Source organism: Ochlerotatus camptorhynchus, unplaced genomic scaffold (genome assembly GCF_037179485.1).
Source record: "Ochlerotatus camptorhynchus isolate MF236.1 unplaced genomic scaffold, CSIRO-AGI_Acam_v1.1 ptg000146l, whole genome shotgun sequence".
Taxonomy (NCBI): Eukaryota; Metazoa; Arthropoda; class Insecta; order Diptera; family Culicidae; genus Ochlerotatus; species Ochlerotatus camptorhynchus.
This window is the reverse complement of record NW_027040636.1, coordinates 2,368,592-2,394,257: the sequence shown is the minus strand read 5'-3', so window position 1 is coordinate 2,394,257 and position 25,666 is coordinate 2,368,592. Positions and strand designations below refer to the sequence as shown.

The 25,666-nt window shown below is 37.2% G+C and overlaps 2 protein-coding genes across 3 annotated transcripts in view; one reads left to right on the top strand and one right to left on the bottom strand.

Moving 5' to 3' along the window:
• LOC135700976 (oxysterol-binding protein-related protein 9) overlaps nt 1–25,666 on the bottom strand; it is a 116,060-nt gene that overhangs the window by 16,397 nt on the left and 73,997 nt on the right. The window contains exons 2-8 of the mRNA XM_065221665.1: nt 17,794–17,922; nt 17,491–17,721; nt 17,343–17,420; nt 17,233–17,283; nt 16,165–16,246; nt 15,957–16,064; nt 5,866–5,962 (exon numbers count right to left, since the gene is read on the bottom strand). Coding sequence (XP_065077737.1) covers nt 5,866–5,962; nt 15,957–16,064; nt 16,165–16,246; nt 17,233–17,283; nt 17,343–17,420; nt 17,491–17,721; nt 17,794–17,922 — 776 coding nt within the window. The remainder of the gene's footprint in view (nt 1–5,865; nt 5,963–15,956; nt 16,065–16,164; nt 16,247–17,232; nt 17,284–17,342; nt 17,421–17,490; nt 17,722–17,793; nt 17,923–25,666) is intronic.
• Nucleotides 16,182–20,080, top strand: LOC135701003 (very long chain fatty acid elongase 7-like). 2 transcript variants are annotated; one of them, XM_065221706.1, is made up of 7 exons: nt 16,182–16,257; nt 18,670–18,712; nt 18,767–18,863; nt 18,921–19,014; nt 19,071–19,314; nt 19,376–19,518; nt 19,591–20,080. In XM_065221706.1, the coding sequence occupies exons 2-7, from the start codon at nt 18,676–18,678 to the stop codon at nt 19,756–19,758; spliced, it is 783 nt and encodes a 260-aa protein (XP_065077778.1). In that variant the 5' UTR covers nt 16,182–16,257; nt 18,670–18,675; the 3' UTR covers nt 19,759–20,080. The 2 variants fall into 2 exon arrangements, with proteins under 2 accessions (XP_065077778.1, XP_065077779.1); XM_065221707.1 differs by lacking the exon at nt 16,182–16,257 and adding an exon at nt 16,299–16,551.

Below are 25,666 nucleotides of genomic sequence, written 5' to 3'. Positions count from 1 at the left end.
CCCTACCCTTCTATAAATGGCTGAAAAACTAGGCGGCGGAAAAATAATAATTTACCACACATACTAGTTTATTCAGTTACCGAAACGCTTCTGATCAATCAATAATAACAGGTCAATGAATCAAAAATAACTCCAAATGACAAGCGATCAACGAGCCGAACGATAACGCTTTGTCAGAAATGGAAAGCAACAATCATATAATCTTCTCCCTTTATTTTCATGACAAACAGCTCCTGCAACACAGCTCGCTCGAGCCGGTAGAAGGAAACGACTACATTGTTAACAAACTGCTTCACGAAGTAAAGCCGAAGATTATACACGTGTATTAATGGGATTTTTTATGTCTTTTCTAGATGGGGCGACCCCGGCGTAGTGGTTAACATCCATACCTCTCACGCCAAAGTCACGAGTTCAAATCTCACCCCCGGACAAGTCACGAATGACCCAAGAGTGTTAAAGTGACTATAATTAAAAAAAAAAAAAAAAAAAAGTCTTTTCTAGATTCCGATCAAGCTATTTCCTCAACCATACATAAATTCAGCAATCGACTAAATTTTCAATAGCGACCAAAAATATCCATTAGTACCGTTCCAATGTCGCGTTCATCTAGATAAAATTGATAAATAGCAGATTTTTAGCGATGGGCCCAATCTTAGATCCATAGGCCACCATTAGAGCCATTTCCCGAGCAAAGTCGGTTAACAAAATGAAAGCAAATCGATATTAAAGTGTGCAGTTCCTATCATAATGAAAACTCATTTTGATTTCAAATGTTGCGACATAAGTCTGATATCATATTATGCTTTCATTATGCAGTCAAGACGTTTTAAATGAAAGCAACTTAACTTGAAGTTCTGCTGTTTACGTCTTGTTTAAAATTTAATTGAAATTCATCTGTCGTTGAACTAATGATTATCGTTTATCTGATTTGTTTAACACATTTTAGGTCATTCGTGACTTGCCCGCGGTGAGATTGGAGCCTAAGTCTTTCAGCTTGAGAAACATGAATGGTAACCATTTACTCTAGGCCCGTATTCAGTTAAACATTATGAATGCAAAATCAGTAATCTTATTGATTTCATTGAAAGCAGGATTAGTTTTCCGTTTGCTTCAACAGTGTAAAATTTTGCTCTCATTTTTGCTGTGTTAACCGTTAAGTCAACCAAAATGAGATCAACTGGAGTATTCAAAATAAGTTACATCATAACAGTAAATTTTGATTTCAATTTGATGTTCAGCTTTGCTCGGGTTCCCCTATATTGCAACAAAGCAGGCAAGCAATATATCATTATCCTTCTACCACTCCGATCGAGCTGTGTTGCAGAGAGAGTTTGTCGTGGTAGTCGTAGCAAGCGTTTTCTTTGTATCGTTGATTGTTTTATGTGTTTGAATGCGCTCCTCGTGTTATTTCGTAATGGACAATACCTAGATGATAAATTTAACTTTTTTGGGAGTTCTAAGAGTTGTTCGAATTTTAGAATATGGAATAAAAAAATCTAAATTTGCGTTCTGATCAAAGGGGCAATGCATTAATTATGTTCCGCAAAATTAAGATTTCCCCTTTCGTCATGTTTTCCTATACCTAATACATTGCTTGTCACAAAATCTTACACCCCCTCCTCCCTAAGAGTGTGACATAATATGTGCATCACCCCAGCGGGCTTGCAATACTTTTGTTAAATTTCCACTAGAGGATTTTCTCCAGTCGTTACACTTCAATCCTTTATCGATTTTAGAGCAGAAACACTCAATGCGTAATCACCGATGTGGTGCCCTACATCTACAAACCGATGTGGTGCCTATATTGATTATAATGTCAAATAATCTTCACTAACTCTACCTATTCGACCGTGGACACATCTTACGTTACGTTAACGTTTTTCGTAGGAGTTTGCATATGAGCTCTGTTCAGTAGCGCTACCAGTATATATGTTTAGACAATTATTTATTCAGAAATGTGTTATACAGATCCCAACTTTAATTTGTTTTGAGGGTATCAAAAAATCTACTGAAATCCTGTTATCTCTTCTATCCATAATTTAATTTCGCATGCATGTCTTCGCAGAAGTGTCAAATCTTTTTTAAATTAAAATACATCCTCAGAAGTGACGATTCTTCTGATGTGTGCGCCCTGAACTGTTAGTGATAATATCAAAATGCGTGTCGATGCTGTGACACAGCACGCCTGTAACGTTACTGAGAACAAAACATATACATAAAGCATGTACATCAAAGAATTTAAATGGACTTTTTTTGATACTATTTTATACAGTTTGTTTTGCAATATTACATGTCAATAAAATGCTAATACATTTTCAAGATCAACTCGGATCATCTTCCGGTCTTGCACAAATTTGTTGAGCATATACTTTCATTTGCCCATTTGGACATTTGCAACGCCACCTTGCGACAAAACATTGAAAAGCTTTGACGTTTTGCTTTCCAAACTCGTATACAAACCAAAAATCGATTGAAAAATGATTGAGTTACTGATGATAGTACGTGGTCAATTATCCAAAATCGGTTTTTAAACAACAACTTTGAATTTTGAGAGTGTTAGAACAAATTCTAATGTGGTTTTATGGTGTACTCGATTTGAATAACAACCAACAATAGGTCAGATGAAAAGTTTTTTTGCCGTGTAACACCTGTAACAACCTCATTTTCAAAATATATTGAGGAGGATGGTACTTTTGCTCCGGGTGACCTCCTTGCTTCTAGTTCCACTATTTTCCATTTAATTCCACTTAGTAATTTGTACCCATAACTGATACGCCAACAATGTGCAGTCTTCACCACTGTCATTCCCACTAAAGACCTTATGAATATTGCACAATGTAGTCGAAATTCGTTTCCGTCATGTGTTCAGTTAATTGCTCAGTATTCCACACAAATAAAAATAGAAGCGCACTCTTTTTAGCAATGTTGTGCATCATAGAATATTCTATTTGACTGCGGTATTAAATAGATTATTGGTCATGATTTGATACTCAGTTTAGTTGAATAAATGTCATTATGCAACAAAAAGTTATCATTTCTAGTAATTGAAAAAATATGATATCTAGCATTAGCATCTACCGTGACAAATTTTTCTAATAATGCTGGGTTTCGAAGGAATGTGTAAAACATATTTTAGAGATAGGTTTTATTAAATATCAATGCAGTATTCATTTGGTTCATAGCTGGGACTTTTTTTTTCCAAAAATTTCAACGGTACCTCTTAATCACGTTTCTCAGAGTTTCCATCATACAAAAGTTTTTTTTTGTAAAACTCTTAACTAACAAGTTGAAGATGAGTTTTCAGTTTTCATGGCAAAGTATTATTTTCAACCAGATTATAAAAGTGGAAATCCCAAACTAAGATTCTACGGAAAAATATTGTAAGTGCGTTAACTTTTCATAAAAGTCGTCACATAGCGTGTGGCCAAAATTATCTTTAAAATGCCAAATTAGCCAAAAATGCCTGCCAAAAAGCCTTTAAAAACCATAATGACTTAGAAGTTCAAAATAGCTTAAAATCGCCAAAAACGTCAGAAAAAAACTGGTAAAAATGCTCTGACAACACGAAAGAATTTGTCAGAAGGCTTGAGTGGCTTGAAATGATAAAATCTAGAGGAAAATTTGAAAAGGGCCTATGAGCCATACGCAAAAATGTCTTTGAACGTCGATTTATCGTGGATTAAGACTCATGCAGGCAAACCAACAACAGCATCTAGTAGAGGAAGTTCGCTCAGATGGTGTAGTACGTTAGCGTGAATGTGTTGTCGATGTTTATAGTAGTTGTTTTCAAATGCCTCATTGGCCCTTCACATGTTCGTCTAGAAATATAATTAAAATAAAAAATTGGGTCATCATCAAACGCCGATCGAACGCCAAAAAGCGCATAAGTACGCCAAATTTCCCTCAACATGTCAAAGCGTTTTGAAAATCTTTAAATAAGTTTAAAAACACCATGACTTAAAACGTCTAAAAGCCCTGAAACTCGATTAGAGTGACTTTCAGCCAGCAGCTGGATCGTCACTTCACTCAAAAAATACTTATAATCCCCAGAAATAAGCTAGAATTATCTAAGAAGCTCCAAAGCACCATGAAACTAATCGTCAAAAGAGACCTAAGCCACCGAAAGTTACCAAATAAACAATATAAAAAGCTTAAAACGCCAAAATGTCGTAAAATCACCAAAATTGATATACCACACATTCTTAGAATCATGGCAAAATCGCTACGAAATAAAGAGCTAATGTTGAAAACGTGAACATGCCATAAAGACCTCGAATCGCCTAAATTACCTAGAATCGTCCAAGAAGATTTATAAAACCACGCCGAAGATACTTTCAGAAACGTTAAAATGACTTAGAATAGCTTTGAAATAACAAACTGATCTTGAAGACGTCAACAATGGTTTGATAAACGACACATGACTTACAATCGCCATAATTTTTCTAAGGAGCCAAAAATGGCCTTTGAATGTTTTAAATGAGATAGAACACCGAAGATCGCTTTAAAAACGGATAAATTACCTTAAGAATAACAAAAAAGTTAAAAAAAAACTGTAAGAATGGCTCTTGAAAATGCAAAAATATCCCAATAATTAAATGATAAGAGCCTTTAAACCGCCAAAACATTTTCTTAGAAACATCAAAGCAGGCTGCAAATCGCAGAAAAGGGATTAAAAATTTTCAATTATTTTGAAACACTTGTTATTTTATTTATGTGAATTAAAACTAAATTGCTCATTCAATACCAAAACCTCTACATAAATTATCCCGGTTGATTTATTACATTGATTTTTTTTTAAATTGCTGCGACAAGCAATCAATGCATTGAAGTTTACAGAACATTACAAACGCACAAAACCGCGAGGTGAGGCGGCCAAGCCAATTGGTAGGGTAGAGAACTATTCAGGCCTGCTGGGGTGAGAGGTAATCACGCTTACCACTACACCACCGGCGCAGCTAAGTTTGGACCTATTGAGCAGAAAACATAAAATAGGCAATTTGTTACTTTTTATCAAATATTATGGTACGTACACTAAATGCTCACCAAAACGTTTCGAACTACTCAAATCAGACAGAAACTTATGATAAACTCATACAAGAAAATTAACATACTTTCGAAATCTGCAATCAAAATTAGGGGTTTCTATGCATTGTTTTAAGTTACATTACAACAACTGAATAAAAACAGGTACCAGCATTGCAACGCCACTGTAGAATGTGTGATATTGGACTGATTTGCGATTATAGGCAGTACAGCATGTAAAAAGTAAACATTTTTAATTGAAGCGTTGTAATAACCAATTATGTGCGCGTTTTAAGGTCAAGCATCACTTAAAAGTGGATCATGAGCGCTCGCATAACGTACTAAAAAAATAGCAAGATAAACATGTATAGTAAAGAACACAAATATTTCGTTGCACGAAATGTGATTTGGTTTGTGATCTTTTGACACATTTAGCATGTTTATATCTTAGCATAGCCTAACCGGCATAAACATATATATTCGACTGCACATCCACACATGCCTCTTGCCAGTGAAACAGTGACGTTCGAATAAAATCAACTGCATGCATGGCAGCTAAAAGGCATAGGGGTAACTCTAAAGATAGAGAAAAATCGCATGTAGTCATGAACGCGAACTCGATGCGCACAATACAAAATGTTACCAATGTTGTCATACACAAACTGACACCGCGGAAGTGGTTATAGACGCTTTTCTTGTGACATTACTTTTTGTATCTAGCGAGACGGTTCGTTTGTCAGCGTAAATGTTGACAGTCAGAAATTGATTTAATTATGATGATTAGTATGGTCTCCGAAACCGTTTCAGCGGTTGTTTAAAAGATGCAATGTGGATAGTACTTACCTTGTCGGTGTGTTCACTTGACTAGAGGTGAATGGATCATCGTTTGCGTCGAAGAAATCGTCCTCTCCCTCCGAGCTGGAGTAAGAAGTTTCCGGAACTGTGGAAAACATTGAACCCTTGATTAGCATGGATTTTCGGCACTTGGTCAGAACATTTCGGGCGAGCAGCAAAATCCACAATGTTGCGAGGGCGCCGCAAAACAGAACACATGCACACTCCAATATTTACGGGTTTTGCGGACCGGGGAAGAAGATTTTCAGTTTCGGAAAGCGTGTTTTTGACTTTTTGTTGGTCGGAGGAAAACGTACGACCACCTAAGGATAATGACTGGTTCTTTCCGCAGTGGAGAAGAAGGTACTGGAGAGCAAAAGTGTACAAAGTGTGTATACACTTCTCACCAAACACCAGTGTGCACACATACAAAGGCATACTTGCGCGCTACTGAGCACGTGATTCTGTTGAAGGTCTGAACGAGAGAAAAACGTCTAGCGTGCGATGAGAGATTGGGGAAAACGTGCGATATAACTCCATAGAACAGGAGGCCACATTATTGTGGTGCATATTTGGATGCATCATGATCATCAATATAAATTTGGTTTACTCTTCAAAAAGTGTGTGGTTGTTTGAATTTTTCTGAATATTTGAGAGACAAAAAGTGCGGAAAACTTAAAAACTTAATTCGCTGTATAAAATTGATGATATTTTCCTGACCTCCATCGGTGATTAGTGATGTGATAACATGTAGGGGAAAGTGGGGTAGGTTGACCATATGGGCAAGACGAGCATCGCCTCTAAACCACAACTTTTGACTGTTAATTTGGTAGACACAGTGGGTAGTAGTGTCGGTAAAACTAGCAAATTATAATATTTTGATGTTAAATTTTCTGATTCGAGCATTGGTTACCTAAACAATAGCCCTGTTCAATATTGTGTGGAGGTGCGATATTCAAATTTGCTTTAAATAAATTATATTATAAAGATTCAAAAATCTGATTCTGAATGGCACCATTAATTTATAAGGGTCAAAATGTCTAAAATTCATTCCATACCCAACCAGTGTTGGGAAAATATCAAAAAAATCAAATCTCACCAAATCCCAAGATCACGCTTGATTTTCGTAGACAAAAATCAACAAGCAAACAACTGATATTACAAGCCGTGAAATTGTAGCTATGAATATCAAGCTAACAAAACTTACCAGCTACAATTCCAACCAAACCGAGGTAGTCTCGAAATGTCGAAAGAGCTTGTAAAATCTATATCAAGCATGATATTTTGTTGTAAAATCACGCGTGATATTGAAAGCGTATGAGAGCGATTGATGATTTTTCCAACACTGTACCAAACAATGCCACGAAATTGGTCAAGTTTGTCAGTATAGTTTATCATAAAGCACAGTTAAGACTATTTTACCCCTGCACTTTGATTATGGCGCGTTCTGCCAGCTTGGTCGAGGCAGAATTCTTGTGTGAGTAAGTGATGACACTGGTCATTGGCGTTTATGACGACTCTGTAGCTCTTTACTCCTATGGTAAAATCCATAAGCAAACGTCAGACTGTGCGTGAAATATGGCGGACTTCGTACTATCCTTTCACTCCACCGAAAAATCCCATAAGAAACTGTCAATCTTTTCTAAAAGAGACAATTTTTTGACGGTGCCGTCAAGGCCAATTGTAATGTGCAATTCTCGCGTCATTTTTCAAATAGAACAATGTAACATATCTACCATTTTGAGAAAATCGAAGTTGAAGTTCGACAGATTATTATTTTAACTGTTTAGAAACAATACATCTTGCAATACTATTTTTAATGTGGCTAGTGAATAATAACGTTGAAAATCCAGTAAAAAAGGGTAAGCCCCAATTTTACTTTGAATTTCATGCTACAATATAGAAAAAAAAAACACACACACATAGGACGTTTTGATTACCCAAGTTGAACATCGGACATGTTACATTGGACGATTTTTCTCAATGACATAATAAATGAGTGTTACATTGAACGTTTTGTTCTACATGATACTAGATTCCCTTTCACAGATTTCATAGTAGGGTGCCTAACTTTATGAATGAATGAAATGTGACGCTTGTGAAGATCACTTGAAGATACGATATGACGGAACATTGATAACTGGGTACTGCGGAATCACTCAATATGCTTGTCAACTGAGAGCCAGTGTGATCTGTCAAAACATTCAGAAGCCACAAATGTTGGAACTCTTCCTATTTATCGTTAAATATTGTCATCTCATAGAAATTAACCGTACTTTTTCATAACTTATAGTTGATGGTAAGCTCAAAGGCAGAAACCAGAAGGCTCAGTAACGAAAGCATAAAAACCAGCACAGTTTTGATGTTCCAGGTGGGTTAATATTTTAATAAAACATACTTTTGCGAAAGAAGAATGTAAACAAACTTTTTGAGAGTAATGGGGGCTCGAGCACTCATGGCTCAGAGTTTTTTGTGGGATTATATTTTAAAACGTGTTAAATTTAAATGTTCCCTCTTTTCACATCCGGTGAACCATTCTGAACGGCCATCTCATTGCGATTATATAACAGCATTGCTAATAATGTATTTAAGGGAAATGGCTCTAATATTGGCCTATGGATCTAAGATTGGGCCCATCGCTAAAAATCTGCTATTTATCAATTTTATCTAGATGAACGCCTCATTGGGACGGTACTAATGGATATTTTTGGTCGCTATTGAAAATTTAGTCGATGGCTGAATTTATGTATGGGCCCAAATTAGGGGCATTTAGGCCGACATTACATCCATAAACCATCATCAATCTTTACCATTTTTAACATAGGCTCATATTTTGGGGTGGCGAGTGGCTAATTAGAAATTCATCACCTTTTTCGAAATGAAACACCCTAATGCTGGGCTTATTGTGAGTGAAAATGACCTCGGAATGCGAATACTATCCAAACATTCTGAAATGGGTTGCTAAATCTGCTAAAAGGCTATTTATGCCTACGATTATACTGATGCTCTTTATGTCCCATAGGACTGACCAGATTACCCTATAAGTAGAAAATTGTGTCTTAAAAATGGAAATTTTCTTTTGATTTTCGACCAGCAAAAAGAGATCCAGGTGAGAGGAGAGAGCATCCGGTGTTTGTATATAATATTAAACATAGTTATCGTACTCTAAGGAGACTCCACTCTGGAGCTTTCATCTTTTGGGAGGGCTCCTTCTGGGTTCTCCACCAATTCTCAAGCTCTATAACATGGAAGCCGGAGAAGAACCAACCTCAGGCTGAAAGTCTCCTTAACCCTTCGTCTTGAATTGATTCAGTAGATGGCACTAAAACGAAAATGATCAAGTTGCGCTATCTACAGCTCCTGCTTATATTCATGTTTGCCGTCTTTAGCAAAGTTGTTCAGATGGACAAGATTTATCCTAAGGTAAAGGGATTAGTTCAGAACTAACTCACCAGGCTGCACTAGTGTGACATTCATTTTGAATTGTTTGCCCTAACTTAACATCTTGACTAGATAGAAGAATCCCGTCTTGGGCAAAGTTGTTCAGATGGACAAGACCTATATTATGGTAAAGAATTCAGCTCAGAATTAACCCACCAGGCGGCGCTAGTGTTCAGATGAACACTGACTGACTAAACTCTTCAAAGATTGTTCATGTGTTTTGTGATATCATAATAGTCATTATGCCCAGAATTAACTTTGAATTGTATAAAGACCTTCTTGATTATTTCCCAGGAACTCACTTTAGTAAATTCGGTGCTCTTTATAACTTTCATTGAAAATTTTAATCATTTCAATGGACTTCATTTCGAAAGTTTGCTTGGAATGCTTGGAGAAGTTCTTTGATATTCTCCTTAATCTTCTTCATGACTCGCAAGATACTATCGTCCGAATTGGAATCCACCTTAAAATTCCCTAGAAACTATTATCAGATGGAAAGCACTATTGAAATAGAAAGTTTTCGTCTTCGTTCAGATGGACAAGACCTATCATAGACTATTGATGAACAAAAGTGACTTTTTTTTGTATCAATTACTTTATTTGTACAGGCTCAATCGAATAAACTTTACTGAGCCAAGTTATCATTTTCGTTATACATTATTAATGTCTTCTATTAAAAGTTAAAGGAACTGGATCGGATACTCGCGGTTGTCTCGAGGTTAGTGGAGATTTACATTTTTTTTTGGATGGGAAAAGGGAAAAGGAGGTTTGAAATGTGGTTTACGATACAAATATTTAATTAATCCTAAAACATGAACTTATTTTTATTCATCTTGAAAACAAACATGAAAAAACTCACACGTACAAAATATAAACTAAACACAAGGTTAATCAAACTTACAATCTAAGGTTAATATTCTTAAAGTAAACATATATGAGTTTCATAAACTCCAGATCGCGTCTAGCCAAAATATCCCGAACTGGAACATTAGGTTGTCTACCTCGAGCCCGAAGGGAATCGTACAACTCAGATCTGACTCCACGATGCTCAGCACAAGACCAAATAATATGATCGGCGTCTTGGTAACCTTGTCCACATTCACAGAGATTGCTGACCCCCAGCCCAACGCGGAACAAGTGAGCGTTTAACGAATAGTGATTGGACATGAGGCGAGACATCATACGAATGAAGTCTCGACCCACATCCAACCCTTTGAACCAAGGACTCTTCGACACCTTAGGGATGATCGAATATAGCCATCGTCCCAAACTCCCTTCACTCCATTTATTCTGCCAGCTGGCGAGCGACTGTTGACGATAAATGAAGAAAAAATCATCGTAGGCGATTTGTCGATCGTGAATATCGCCTTCCTTAGCAAGTGAGTCCGCCATCTCATTGCCCGGAATCGAGCAATGAGATGGGACCCATGCAAAGGTGATGACAAAAGATCTTAAAGATAAAGCACTTAAAAGCTCTCGTATTTTCATGAGAAAATACGAGGAGTGCTTTACCGGCCTCATGGAGCGAATAGCCTCGACAGAACTGAGGCTATCCGTAAAAATAAAATAATGATCTTGTTCAAGTGAGGCGATAGTTTCTAGCGTATAATGTATTGCCGCCAGCTCAGCAACATATACGGAACAAGGAGCTTGAAGCATTCGAGAGGCACTATGAAATTCGTTAAAAATACCAAAACCAGCGGACGACTCTATTAGTGATCCATCTGTGAAGAACTATCTTGCGGAATCAACTTGGCCAAACTTTGCAGCGAAAATTGACGGAACAATCATGGAACGATGATGTTCTGGGATTTTCCGAATCTCTTGCGTCATAGATAAATCAAAACTGACTGAATTGCCGAAGTCGGAGAAGCATACACGATGAGGATTATGCTGTGAAGGGCTGACATCCTGTGTTATGTACACGTAGTACAATGACATAAAACGAGTTTGAGGGTTTAGCTCAAGAAGGTTCTCAAAGTTTGCAATCACCAGTGGGTTCATAATTTCACAACGGGTGAGGAGCCTGAGGGACAATTCCGAAAACCGATCCGATAGTGGCAACATGCCCGCCATCGTATGAGTCGAGTGCATGCATCCTAACGCAATACGAAGACAGCGACAGCGACTGGAAGTAAAAACTACCGTACTCTAAAACCGATAAAATCGTTGTCCGGTACAACGTTAGAAGATCTTGCGGATGGGCTCCCCACCACGTTCCGGTAATTGTTCGAAGAAAATTGATCCTTTGTTGGCATTTTCGTCTCAGATACTCAATGTGGGATCTCCAGGTGCATTTGGTATTGAACCAGACCCCAAGATATTTGAAAGACATGGAATGAGTGATCGGCTTACCCAAAAGTTGAATCTTCGGTTGTGCTGGGCTATGCTTCCTAGAAAAAACGACCAACTCAGTTTTCTCCGTGGAGAATTCGATACCTAGCTGCATAGCCCAAGTAGAGGTATCCTGTAAGGGTCCTTGCAGGTCGACCCCTTTGGGCCCTGTCATAGACTCTATGTCATCATCTGCAAGTTGTCTCAACGTGCAGTTATCACTTAGACAATTATCAATTTCTCTGACGTAGAAATTATACAAAAGGGGGCTTAAACATGAGCCCTGGGGGAGACCCATGTAGCTAAATCGTGAAGCTGTAGAGTTTCCATGAGAAAAGCTCATATGTCATTTTCTCCAACAATTTTCGAATGCACGATAACATCGCGATGGGACGACACGAGTTATGATCTGACGAGCGTTTTCCAGGCTTTTTAATGGCTATTACTCTCACTTGCCTCCAATCATTCGGAACAATATTGAGCTCCAGGAACTGACAAAACAAGTTCAACATGCGTTTTTTAGCGACGTCTGGGAGGTTCTTCAACAAGTTGAACTTGATTCTATGAGCCCCCGGAGCCGAATTGCCACACGAAAGGAGCGCGAGTGAGAGTTCCAGCATTGAAAAAGGCTAGCTGATCTCGTCTCCCGAATTCGTCGCTTCGCGAGGAATCATCTGTGCCGGCACGGAATCAGGGCATACTTTTCGCGCGAACTTGAGAATCCAACGATCTGAGTACTCCTCGCTCTCGTTGTTCGAAGACCGGTTATGCATCCTTTGCGCCGCGTTCCAAAGCGTATTCATCGACGTTTCGCGCGATAATCCGTCCACGAATTGCCGTCAGTATCCGCGTTTCTTAGCTTTTATGAGGCTCTTGAGTTCGCGTTCAAGAGCCGAGTACGCTTCGAAATGCATGGGTGTTCCCCGTTTCCGGAAAAGCTTAAACGCGTCGGACTTTTTTCGATAAACCTCAGTGCATTGCTGGTCCCACTAAGGGGAAGGAGGTTTCCTACGGAAAGACGTTCCAGGAACCAGCCGAGTTTGAGCTCGAAGCGCGGTGTCCAAGATCAGATTGGAGAGGAAGTTATATTCCTCCAACGGTGGAAGCCCTTCTACCGACGACACGGCTTCCTCTATCGCGGTCTTGAACGTTGTCCAATCGATATTACGGGTTCCGACGGATTGAACCCACTGACAATCGAAATTTTGATCGGCAAGTGATCACTACTGTGGGAATCCTGGATCACATTCCACGTGCAATCCAACGATAATGAGTTAGAGCAAAATTTTGAGGTCTAATTTACTTCCATTTGAGGAGGTCATATATGAAAGTAGAACGGTTGTCATCATACAGTTCCCCCCAGCCTGTACCGTGGGAATTAAAATCTCCCATAATCAACCGTGGAGCAGGAAGTACCGAACATATATCTGAAAGTTGTTTTCGATTAACAACGGCTCTAGGAGGAATATAAAAAGAAGCAATACAAAGGCTCTTACCTTTAAAAATAGCCTGACATGCGACAGTTTTCAGTACCTGGAAATTGAGGAAGATTCACTCTATAGAAGGAATGGCACTTTTTGATCCCCAAAAGTACCCCTCCTCCATGCGAATCCACACGATCCAGTCGAATAATGTTAAAATCATAAAAAAGAAGATCAATATCTGAAGAGAGTCAAGTTTCACAAAGAGCAAATGCATCACAATTATTATTTTGAACTAAAAACTTAAAAGAGTCTAATTTAGGAATAAGACTTCGACAATTCCACTGTAGAACAGTGATCAAATCCCCGACAAAAGTGACTGATATGAACCGTATTATAAATTGATTGATGAGCGTTTTAGTAGAATAATTTTATGTAATTTTGAGAAAACATTTTTAAATAAACCAAAGCTCAAATTGAATTGCGTATTTCTTTCTAAATGTGGATGACCGGAATTTCTTGAACAGAGTGGGCAACTAATGACCTAGGTTGCTGAAGAGAGTGATATTCTAATTAGTTAAAATGTCAAATAAAAGCAAACAATATAAACAAAGCTAAGCTCCATCGATCTATGGGGAGTGAATTCTAAACTATGCTCATTGCCATATAATTGTTTTAGTTCATCTAAAAAACTTTGCCTAAAACACAAACCTTCTATCTAGGCAAGTGAAACCAAAAAATCGAAACAACGTGAAGCAACAGTGAGAACTGATGAGTAAATTCTTAGCTTAACTGTTTACCAGAGAATAGGTCTAGTTATTTGAACAACTTGGCCCAATATTTAGTTAAAATGTTAAGTTAGGGCAAACAATTAAAAATGAATGTTACACGAGCACCAGCTGGTGAGTGAATTCTTTGCTGAACTGTTTACCACAAAATAGGTCTTATCCATCTGAACAGCTTTGCTGAAAACGAAAACCATCTATCTTGTCCATCTGATGGCAAATAATTCAAAATGAATGTCACACTAGCGCTGCCTGGTTAGTGAACTCTGAGCTGAACTCTTTACCATAGGATAGGTCTTGTCCATCTGAACAACTTTGCCGAAGACGGAAACCTTTTATCTAGTGCATACATTAAGTTATGGCAATCAATTAAACATGAATGTCACACTAGTGCTGCCTGGCGAGTGAATTGTGAGCTGAACTCTTTACCATAAAATAGGTTTTGTTCATCTGAACAACTTTGGCGAAGACGGGAACCTTCTATCTATTCAAGATGTTAAGTTAGGGCAAACAATGGAAAATTAATGTCACACTAGTGTCACCTGGTAAGTGCAATCTAAACTAAGCTCTTTACCATAAAATAGGTCTTGTCCATCTAAACAATTTTGTCGAAGACGGGAGAAAGTCAAGATATTAAATTAGGGCAAACAATGAAAAGTGTATGTCACATTAGCGCCATTTGGTGATGAATTCTGAACTAATCTCTGTTCCTTAAGATAGCTGCTGCTTATTTGAACAACTTTGCCCAAGACGGGAACCATACATAAGCAGGATCTTTAGACAGCGTTATATCATGTGTATCACCATCTACTGAATCAATTCTATCATACACTATCCATGATTTTGAAGACCTTGTATTCATGAATATCTTTGCAGAAGGAAGCAACATTCTACATAATGATATAAACATCACTAACATCACAATATGCCACTTCATGGTTTTAGTTTTACAATGACCCCTCCTCCCGAGAGATCCACCTTTCCAAAACAAGTCTGATAATTTAAACAGAAATTCCACTAAATTTACTTTGCAAAGTATTTGAAATTTCAGAATTCCATTGAAATTTCGTCAAGATACGGTAATTTGAATTTGGGACCCTAGGGTACAGACAACGTAAGTAGGAGAAATGACTCTAATGTTGGCCTATGGATCGAAGATTGGGCTCATCGCTAAAAATCTGCTATTTATCAAAGTCAGATATTAAGGAATCTAAAAAACATATTTTGGCTAATACTACATGCAAAAACAACGAACCCCTCTGTAGCTTACTTTATCTATCACTCCTACTCACTCTTATCCAAATGTTAATGATGTTTAAGGCCTAGTAGACCAGTTAGATAAAATTTATAAATAGCAGATTTTTAGCGATGGGCCCAATATTAGATCCATAGGCCAACATTAGAGCCATTTCCCTACTACCAAATATTGATTTCAGTGCAAAAATTACAAAAAAGCATACCAACAAAAAGTTAATAAATTTGACCAAAATTCGTTTTTCTACAATATTTGTTAATTTTTGAGTGTCCATGGATTTAATATTTCAAAAGTTAAGCCATTTGAAACAATAATCAAAAAAATTAACAAGGACATTACTAAATTACTAAAGTAAACTAAGCGTATATATTTTTCCTTGACATACTTTATTTTCCCATACAACTTTAACAACTCAGACGTCATTTCGATTAGAAGCGGCAAAGAGTAAAGAGTTTTGCCGGATAAAAACCCATTCACGGTCCACAGAGCAACTACATTTGCATGCATGCAGCATAATAATAAATAAATAAAAACCAAGCAAACAAACAAATACACATTCATACTCTAGGTCATTTTAGGGTAAAATTTAATTTAAAAATTTAAGTATAATTGACTGACTCAATAATATTACAGCACACTGTAGGAAAAGCGCCCATGTGTATGGCACGCAAATACCAGCTGAGAGCTAAAGGAAAACTTGTTTCTGCTAGTATTTCGCGACATGATAGAATGGGATAAGCGCGATGGGAAATTTTGCACAACCACACGTCATCACGCACACTATGAAAATTGTATGATTTTCATAGGCACCAGCAGTGTTCTGGGAAAACTGGCAGTGAAAAGAGAAAACGAAATGAAACGTACCAGCGATTGAAGAATGTGCTATATTGCTGCGTCGCCGGTTTTCTCTGCATTCGGAGCCTACTTCTATTCCAGTCTGCACCAAACCCGGCATCGGGACGGCCACCAAATCTGTTTGGATAAGGAAGATTTCCGGAAAAGGCAGAAATATGGAAATATTCAAATGATTTAATCGTGCATAGGATAAAGAAGTTCCTGGAACAATACTTACCGCTGTCGCTTGCTTCGGTCTCCGTTTCCGATTTACTAACCATCGGACCCTGATAGATACCGTATATCGGATTTGCTGTGTTCTGGAAGCCAGGTGGGAAAAGAAACCAATATAATCATGTGTTTAATTATAAATGTTTGCATTGCGATTAGTTTGCGTACAAGAAGGTGGAAAAATCAATTCAAACATTGGCGAGGTTTCGAAAAAGTGGTACACTTGTTTCTCTCTTGCTCTCTGTGGTGTTGTGTCTTCAGTTGACTTCTCTGTCGCTTCAAGCGATATGTTCTGTGTATCGGTAGAAGTTTAGTTTCGTGTTGGCTTGGCGGTCACTAGAAGGGGCGAGTGTAGATATTTATTTGCAACCCAACGCATAGGGCAGTCAACTCGGTAATTATTTAGTATATATGCGGATTACGATACAACTTTTGGTTAGAACACGAGGTGACTTTTCCGTTTCCAGTCATTCAGTTTGAAATAGTAAGTCGAGACGGTCTAGTCTGATGGTGAAAATTCAGTGAAACCGTGAGAACAGAAAGATTTGAGTCATCCCAGTGTAGGTGATTTATTTTCTCAGTGTGATTAGTTAATTCGACATTAATAAAATACTGATACATACATTCACAATATTTATACCGTGACTGTGCAAATCGAGAACATAAAATAAGCACGGCCAAATCTATTAGAAATGTTATTTTAATAAAGATAATTGCTTTATTTAGGGAGCCTCCTCGGAGTGATTCGTGTGTTTCATAACCCATAAACTGCCGTTATACGCATAAATGTTCTATGCAATCCTTATGCACCATGGGACTCTTATGCGTATAATGGCAGGTAATACTGTATCGTTTTTAGGTGTATTATCCTCGATTCTTGTTATTCTTGCAATGAAGATATCGTAGAAAATATTTATATTTGGTTGTTACCTTACAGCCATAAAAAAAATGTGTTTTTAATTTTAAATTGTAGTGGCTATAGTGAGCTTTACAGGGAGAATTTGACAAAGTTAAATTCACTTTGAAAATAATGTACACTTTTCTTTTGTTATAAAATATGACATATTACAATTACCTTAGTTATCTGTAGAAGAACAATCGAATGCTTAATATTGTCCAGCATCGCCTGAAAAAAAAATTGTTTTAAGATAAATTTGTATTCCCACAAAGCAAAATGTCACCTACATCAGCATGTTCGTAAATGGTTCTAAGCTTTTCTGCTTCTTCGCATTCCCCTAACGATTGTATCCTGTTATCTATTTTCTAAAAAGAAATAATGAAAATGGAATTGCAAATGTCATCGAAACTTTATCGCCATTAATTAACACCCTACCGTTGTCTGTTCGATCATAAGCTGTAGATAAGCGTCTGCCTCGCTAACTTTCCTATCGAACAATGCAAGATTATTTGTTCGCATTGAACTGGATCCAGGCGTACCTTGGCAATTACTGGTACTGCCTCCACTGTAATGTTGCTCCCACAGAGCCCGGCTCCGATTTGCATGTCGTAGGATGGTGTCCTCAAGCCGGCGAACCCATTTTTCCCGCTCATCTGCGTCCCGTGCCTGGAAAATTTAAACGTAAACTATATATTTAATTGCTGGTCTGTATTTGAGAGCTTATAGGAATGAATTTACCTGAAAATGGAACGTCTTGTGATCTACGGTAATGGTGAATGTGTTTACGTCTTGATCGTCTATGCCAATCACGGCTCCTTTTAATCGAACACAGCCCCGGCGGACACCTTTCATCATTTTCTCTTTTGACTGTTAAAAGATTATAGAGAATAGGTAACTAATAACTTTTAATACAGTTGAAGGTATAATAACACATACGGTATCGCAACTACCGATGATCTTATGTGTGCAGTTGCCTCTTAATTTAGGAAGATATACTGTTTAAGATATGATTATAATATTTTTGTGAATAATCTCTTGAATTAATTTATTTTTCTGGTCTGTTGTATGAACATCATCTAGCCATTCAGAAAGAGGATCCTGTTGTGGGACTTAAAAAAGACTTACATGTTATTAGAGTCGAATTTAGAAAATACAAATAGCTGATGTACGTTTCTCAAAATAAGCCCAAGATTTTTTTTTTCAATTCAACTGCTTTTACTCGTTTATGCATTGATTATAATAACATTCGTTCTCCAGATTTTAAAATTCGTTTGAGAATTATTAGATACCTGAGAAGCCAAAATACACACCTGTAAAGCATTCCACTTAAATTTTGAGTCATGTTCCACAGACACTGATGAGTTTCTCGTTTATTGACAAGAAAACGTGAAATGAACCTGACTAAACTTCCTTTTCCACAAAAAAAAATGTTATTGCTTTCGTGGTAATGAAAACTATGTCACGACGGAGGTGGTAGAGCTTAGTTCATTAATCTCATTCATATAATTTACATTTAAAGACCAACATCTTTGTGACGACGGAACGCTTGAGGTGGGACCCTTGCAAATGGATTTCAATATTAATATCATGAATATTTTCGTATGTTCATTGCAGGTCAAAATGGATTTGTACAATTACTACATATGGGAGAATGCAGGTAAGTTGATGCTGCACATTCTATTGCCAAGATAATCAAGTATTTTTTCTGCAGATCCACGGACCCATAACTGGTTCTTAGCTGGGTCTCCGTTTCCTATGCTGGGAGTTATATGCACATATCTCGCTCTTGTATACTTCATAGTTCCTAAGTGAGTGTCGGACGACTAAACTAAAAATACCCTTGATTTAAATAATGCTGTTTTCAGATTCATGGAAAATCGTGAACCATACAAACTCAAGACATTTCTAGGATTTTATAACTTATTTCAAGTGGTATATTGCATCATGGTTGTAGTGAAGGTAATTTTTTTTAAATAAACATTAATTAGCCAACGTTAATGTAAGCAAATTTTCAGTGTTTGCAAGCTGGATGGACATTCGATTATTTCTACCGATGCTATGAAACAGATTATTCCAATGATCCGAAAGCTGTGAAGATGGCTGAGGTTACGTGGTACATCCTGTTCATTAAGTTCATGGAACTTCTGGAGACGATTCTTTTCGTTTTGCGTAAGAAACAGAACCAGGTCTCTTTTCTTCACGTGTATCATCACATTAGTACCTTTTTCATTGCCTATATATTCTGTAAATATGTTGGAGGTAAGAGGAGGGACTTTTTATTCTAAGAATTATCTTACTTTTCGATAATCTTTCATTGCAGGCAGCATGCTAGTGTTTTCAATAGTAGCCAATTCAATCGTACACATCATAATGTACTCGTACTATTTCATATCAGCGTATGATGTCGCAATTTTCAAGTTCATAGCGGGCAAAGTAAAAAAGTACATAACCAGTATTCAGCTGGTAAGTGACTCGTTACTAGTTGCCCATAACCCTGTTTGATGCAAGAGAGCGCTCACCATATTTTTTTTTCAGATTCAATTCGCACTGCTAACGACAAACAACGTGTTTGGTCTTCAACCAGGTTGCAACACTTGCAAACCGTTTCTTGCCATGTATATCCCGAATGTGTTTATTTTAATCTATCTTTTCAATGACTTTTATAAGAAATCCTATGATAAGAAACAATCTAAGGTTAAGTAGATCAGTATGCAATTAAATTAAAAGATCAGGACCGAGGATTTAGTTGATCCAGTAATGCTGGAGGTTTCAACAAAGGTGAAACTGTGATAAATGTCAGTGTTAATGAGAATGTTATGTTTAGATGATTAAGCGCGTAATTGGTCGCGTAAGGTACTAGAACTTTGGCACTATAATTAAAACAGCACGCTTGAATTGCCTTACTAATTGAGCAATAGGAAAACTATTTTCTCCGGTAACAAATAGAGTCTAGTGGTTCATAAAAGTGATAATCAAAACAACGAAGAATAAATAGTTCAGCAAAGATTTCTATATCTATAAATGTGTTATTTATCCGATTTATCAATGTTAAAAATCGAATTCCACATGTCTAGTTGATTTTTTTCTTCTTGTACATATGACGTATAGAAGAATGAGGTTTACGTTTGAATATTGGACACTTTGTACAAAACTAAAATACATTTTTTTTTGTGAATTAACTTATTTGTACAAGCTCAATCGAATAAACTTTGTAGTGCCAAGTTCCGAAATAAAAAAAAGGATTTTTTTTTAAATAGAGTTTTACACCACTTTGCTTCGTCGTACCCATCGTTCGATCTCTAGTGTAAATGTTGTTTACATTAATCATAACTAAAAATGTAAGCAAAAAAGAAAATAGTCACAAGCGTTTTGTTTTCAGCGCTTTTGACGATGGAAATGGGCTACATACGGCAAAGTAACGTGGAGCTTTTGGTATATCAAGATTTGGAATACAGCAAAGCTGAAGTTTAGGGAAAATTGCTAAATAAAATAAGGTAAATTATAGCTTCGGAAAACCCTCTACCAATTATGGTCAGGGTTTAAATAAAATGCTTTACTGCTCAATTTTGGCAAAAAGATGCTCTAAAACATGATGTATCCTCATGGAAAAAAGTAGACGCTCAAGTTCTGTAATTACCCCTTAACGAAGCACACTAGAGAACGTCTGGTGCGGGTATTTTTACCCGAAATCCCATCCGTACCCGTACCTGACGGGTTCCGGTCGGGTACATGCACGACAAAAAAAAAAAAAAAAAATCGGGTTCGGGTCGGGTATCGGATATCGGGTATGAGAATTCGTAACATCTTATAGACATAATAAAATAATGTTTTTGAACATCAAAACATACTTTTTGACACATTTCTACTGCAAATAACACATACTATTCATGTGCCAACTTATAAACTAAAGCCTTGCAAAAAATATATGTGTTCCATAAATTGTAGATGATCGAAAACGGGTTTGTTTACCCGAGCTCGACGGGTATGGGTCGGGTACGGGTATTCAAAAAGGTAAATTTCCGGGTTCAGGGTATTTGAAAAAATATGACTTCGGGTTCGGGTTCGGTTCGGAGGCTTTCCATAGCTCAGTCGACAAAGGCGCAGCTACAAAGCAAGACCATGCTGGAGGAGGATGGGACCCATCCCCGGTCTGGTATACACATTTTTCGGGTTTGGAAATATTATAGATTTCCCAGGGTCATGTGTGAATACTTATTTAAACTTAATCGTGTGCTTTCTCATCAATATGTGTTCTTGAAACTTAAACTGAGCAATTATTGACTGCGTGGAACATCTTTTGTTCTAGCTCTAAGAAAACACATATTTGCATCTCAAAACAACGAAAAATATTCTGGGAAGGAAAGTGGATTTTGAGCTGAAATGTGCCTATAATTTGCATTTGAATATATGATTCGTCTGACCAGTGATGGAAATCAAGCGAGCATGATCTGATTTCCAGTTTGTCGTAAACTGTACAGATCGTGATTTGTACAAACTACGACCAACGATTAGTCCTCTTCCACCATGAAAATACGTTATTGCATAGGCAACTCACAGATAACAAATACATTGTTAGACTGAGTCAAGCTCAGAGAAGTGAGTTACCCTTTTCGCTCATTATATCAACAAATCGCAACATAGACTTCTCTGATGTTTGTGAAATGCACAAGTATTAGTGCAGAACTCGGGGTAAATTATAAGTATTAGTGCAAGAAAACTTTTGAATTTACCCAAAGTTCTGCAATAATACCTGTGCAATTCACAAACGTCAGAGAAGTCTATGTGCTTATTTTACGAGACGAGAGTGAGTGTCTCTCTGTGAGTAGCATTCTTTGGCAGTTTGGGGTTACAGAGCAATAGTTGTTTATTCCCAGGTTGGAACCAGTTCCAACCCAGTGCAAACCCGAACTTTTTGTCAGTGCGAAAGTCAATCCGTACCAGGTTATAAAAACAAACGATCAAACGTTTGCTAGAAATTGAGCAAGCAGACCCTAACTTTTACCCCTAACTTTGGGCCATTTTACCCCAGGGGTGCGTTTTGAACCATCCTACCCTAACTTTTAACATGAAGGCTGAAACGGGGCGATGTGCGGTTTCTATAGTTGAGGAGGATGCAAACAAGCCAACTCTTTCGTTCTCCCGGTTTCGAATGCACCAACAGCGTAGCGTGCACTCATAACAACTCTTGCGTAGTATAAGTAATGTATCGTGAGTGCACACAGCAATGATGTTGTTATCGTCTTGCTCTCTTGAGATCTTGGTAGCTCACTGGTTGAAATGCTCTATGCGTATTAGTGTTAAGAGTCAGATTGCATCGCTAGCTTATGATGATGCCAATAAATCTTATAGCAGGTGTGTACGTATTCATTGATCGCTTGAAGCGATTTTTTGACATCACTGCGTCTGACGAAATTGCGATTTTGCTCACATTTAGTGAGAAAAAAAATTAATTCACTCTAAACAAGCTTAACATGAAAATAATATCAAAAGTTTTTCCATATTTGCCTTATGCCTTTTGAAAGAAAATATTTAGCAATATCGAATGAACTTAAATCACAATTCTGGCAGAAGTGGGTTAAGATCTTGCAGAAAAAACTACAAGGGACAGCCCTATGGGGTTGTTCGCAATGGGGACGTAGGACTACGTGTTCTTATATAATAAATCTTATTTGTTAACTACAGCAGGAGCTTGTGCTTGTGTATGAATAGGAAATTGAGCCGGGTTATCTCTGTTTATACATTTTAGTATGACGCAATTGACATATATGGTCCACAGCGACTCACGAAGAGCTACTGATTCCGTTCAATAGCAGTGCGGTTTCTTTCTCCTTCTATGGATGCTCATGTGGGCTGCAGCTCACTACTTGCAGGCAGCCTTTCGTTGTGCACTGGAGAACACCACCACTCACCACGCGGTGATTGAATAATCATCGTTTGGTGAGACCGGTTGGAATTCAGGTTTGAAATCTATGTTAGAGAAATCGCTTTTCGCAGACAATCGGTGATATTTTTAACTATCATAGCAACAGTTGCACATTCGTGCAATTTTCAAAAGTGACATTTTGGAAAATGATAAAGTATTTAATCTAACAGATGCGTAGAAATATTTTTGATCGATTAGTGATAAAATTATTGAAATTGGTCCAGGGGCAGCTGAGTTATTAACGATCAAAATCTTTCATAATTTTGTTACATGTTCCAATTTCGGTTTCCACAATGTGTACCCCTATATAGAAATCACAGACGTAGTCCAACGTCAAAAAAAATATAACAATAGAGTAGCGGAATAATCAAGATATGCGTAATATTTTCAGTTTTTCTCTTCTTTTCTGTACAACTAACACTCATCTTCCGGTTTTGGTAGTTTTCTCCAAGGTTGCAAAGACTCATTTCAGCTAAAACAATGTTTTTCTAAATTATGAAATAATTAGATGCCATGATCAAATTTTGAATTGGTAGGATACAAGAAGAGGTTGCAAAGAATGTGTTTGACATATTAAACCTGTTTATTTCACTTCTTGAGAGTCACAATCAGCGATTTTTCACAAACTCACTCACTCACTCACTCACTCACTCAGCGATCAGCAAATCGCTGATTGTGACTCATAGAAAGCAAAATTTACAGGTGTTATGTTTCCAACGCATACTTTGTAACCTCTTCTTGTAAGTTACAAGTTAAACATGCCATCATACCATCTTTTGGTTTTATTATTCCGAAAAACATTATTTTAGCTGAAATGAGTCTTTGCAACCTTGGTTTTCTCACGTCGCGGCGCTAGTATACACATGAAATTCTAGCATATACAATAGCCCGAGGTTACTGTTTTGGACAAACTTGTTTAGGGGGTCAAGACTTTTTGGCTGATGTACAATAGTTCAGAACTTTATCACTACGCGGCGCTAGTATACATATGGGTCATTTCCTGAGGTTGATGTCACTGATTTGAATCAAACTTTACCAAAACGTTTATTTTGGCATTCTGAACAAACGACTTTTTTTGGATTTGCTCTTAAGTGAATAGATCCGTCTTGACTACAACCCTGGATTTTCGAGATATTTGAAAATTTTATCTTTAAGAAGAGATTACTCCACAACCAAGCAAGCTAATTTTGATCTTGGCACGCCATTCTGAAAATATTTAAATGTATTTATTTTTATTACAGTAACTACAATACACATTTAATATTTTGGGTTCAAATTTTCTCCACACTTTGGAAAACCATTCAACTGGATGTGTTTTCAAGGGCAAATGATTTGAACAAATAGTTTTTAAGATATTACCTGATAAGTGACCGGTAGATTTGAGCTTTTCTAGTGGAAAATGACTGTTATTTTTTTTTTGTATTTTTTCCTTCACACCGACTGCCCAATTTTATTTCATTAGGTTTTTCGCTTTTTAGGTTTGCTAATTTAGTTACATGAATTTAATTGTGGTCCTAAAAGTGAAAAATACGTTCTAATGAGAGTAAGCCAAAACGTTCAGCTTTAGAAGTACACATGATGAATTCAGATAGATTAGCTTGCATATAAAATTTCAGGTGTTGATGGCAGCTGCTAGAAGCGCGATATTTTTTTTTTAAATTACGAGATAGAAATATTTGTTATGCACATTTATAGAACAAGTCAAATGATTTTACAGCATATTTTGCACATAACCATAACGCACAGGAAACATTTAAATACTTATCTGAATGGCTAAGTCTAGATAGAGCTGGAATTAGGGCGTAACAGCTTTTGTAAACAATGACTTCTATCGATGATTTCTAGGAATTCAAGGCACGCCCACGCAGACCAACATAACCATCGCATAGGGAAAGTCTTTACCTACCCGATGTGGATGTTGTTTTGCGTGGGCGAGCCTTGAATTTCAAGAAATCATCAAAGAAATCATTGTTTACAAAAGCCGTTAGGCCCTAATTCCAGCTCTATCTAGAAGTATTAGTACAGATTTTTAGGCTTGCAAGCATATAAATGGATGAAACATATGCGAACCCACGAATCTGCACTAATACGTCTGTATTCAGAGAAATAAGAGAGTTTCATCGTCATTGGCTGGTAGCAAACTGATATTTCCGTAAAACCTAAACCTTGCTAGTATAAAACAGCAAAAAAGGTTATCTTCCATTTAATTCTACTGAATACATTTTGGTATCTGGAGGTATGTATTCATCAGTGTAAATCCCACTAAAGACGTATCCAAATCTGACCCCCTTAAGTACTCATTCCCTAGGTAAAAATATCAAGATCACATCTCGATGAAACTACAATGTGTAGAATGGGACATAACTAAAAAAATCAAAGATTTAAGTAAAGTAAAGGAGAAAAATGTAAAAAACTCTAATAAGGAAACATTCCCAAAGGCTTGGTAGCCATCATAATGAAGTAATGAAATTGGGTTGTTAGTGGAATGCTTAAATAAAACAGCAAAAATGGTTATCTTCCATGTAATTCCACTTAATTAATGTTGTATCTATGACAAAATTAATTAAGTGGAATTAAATGGAAGATAACCGTTTTTGCTGTTTTATTCAAGCATTCCGCTAAGAACCCAATTTCATTACTTCAGCTTGCTAGTATATTAAGTGAGTACCTTCCCCCGAAAAGTGCGGT

What these genes read in the sequence shown, in the direction of transcription:
- LOC135701003 (XM_065221706.1), top strand. Translation starts at nt 18,676, where the DNA reads ATGGATTTGTACAATTACTACATATGGGAGAATGCAG. An exon ending in GTATACTTCATAGTTCCTAA is followed by an intron (nt 18,864 to 18,920) that starts GTGAGTGTCGGA and finishes TGCTGTTTTCAG; the next exon opens with ATTCATGGAAAATCGTGAAC. An exon ending in GCATCATGGTTGTAGTGAAG is followed by an intron (nt 19,015 to 19,070) that starts GTAATTTTTTTT and finishes GCAAATTTTCAG; the next exon opens with TGTTTGCAAGCTGGATGGAC.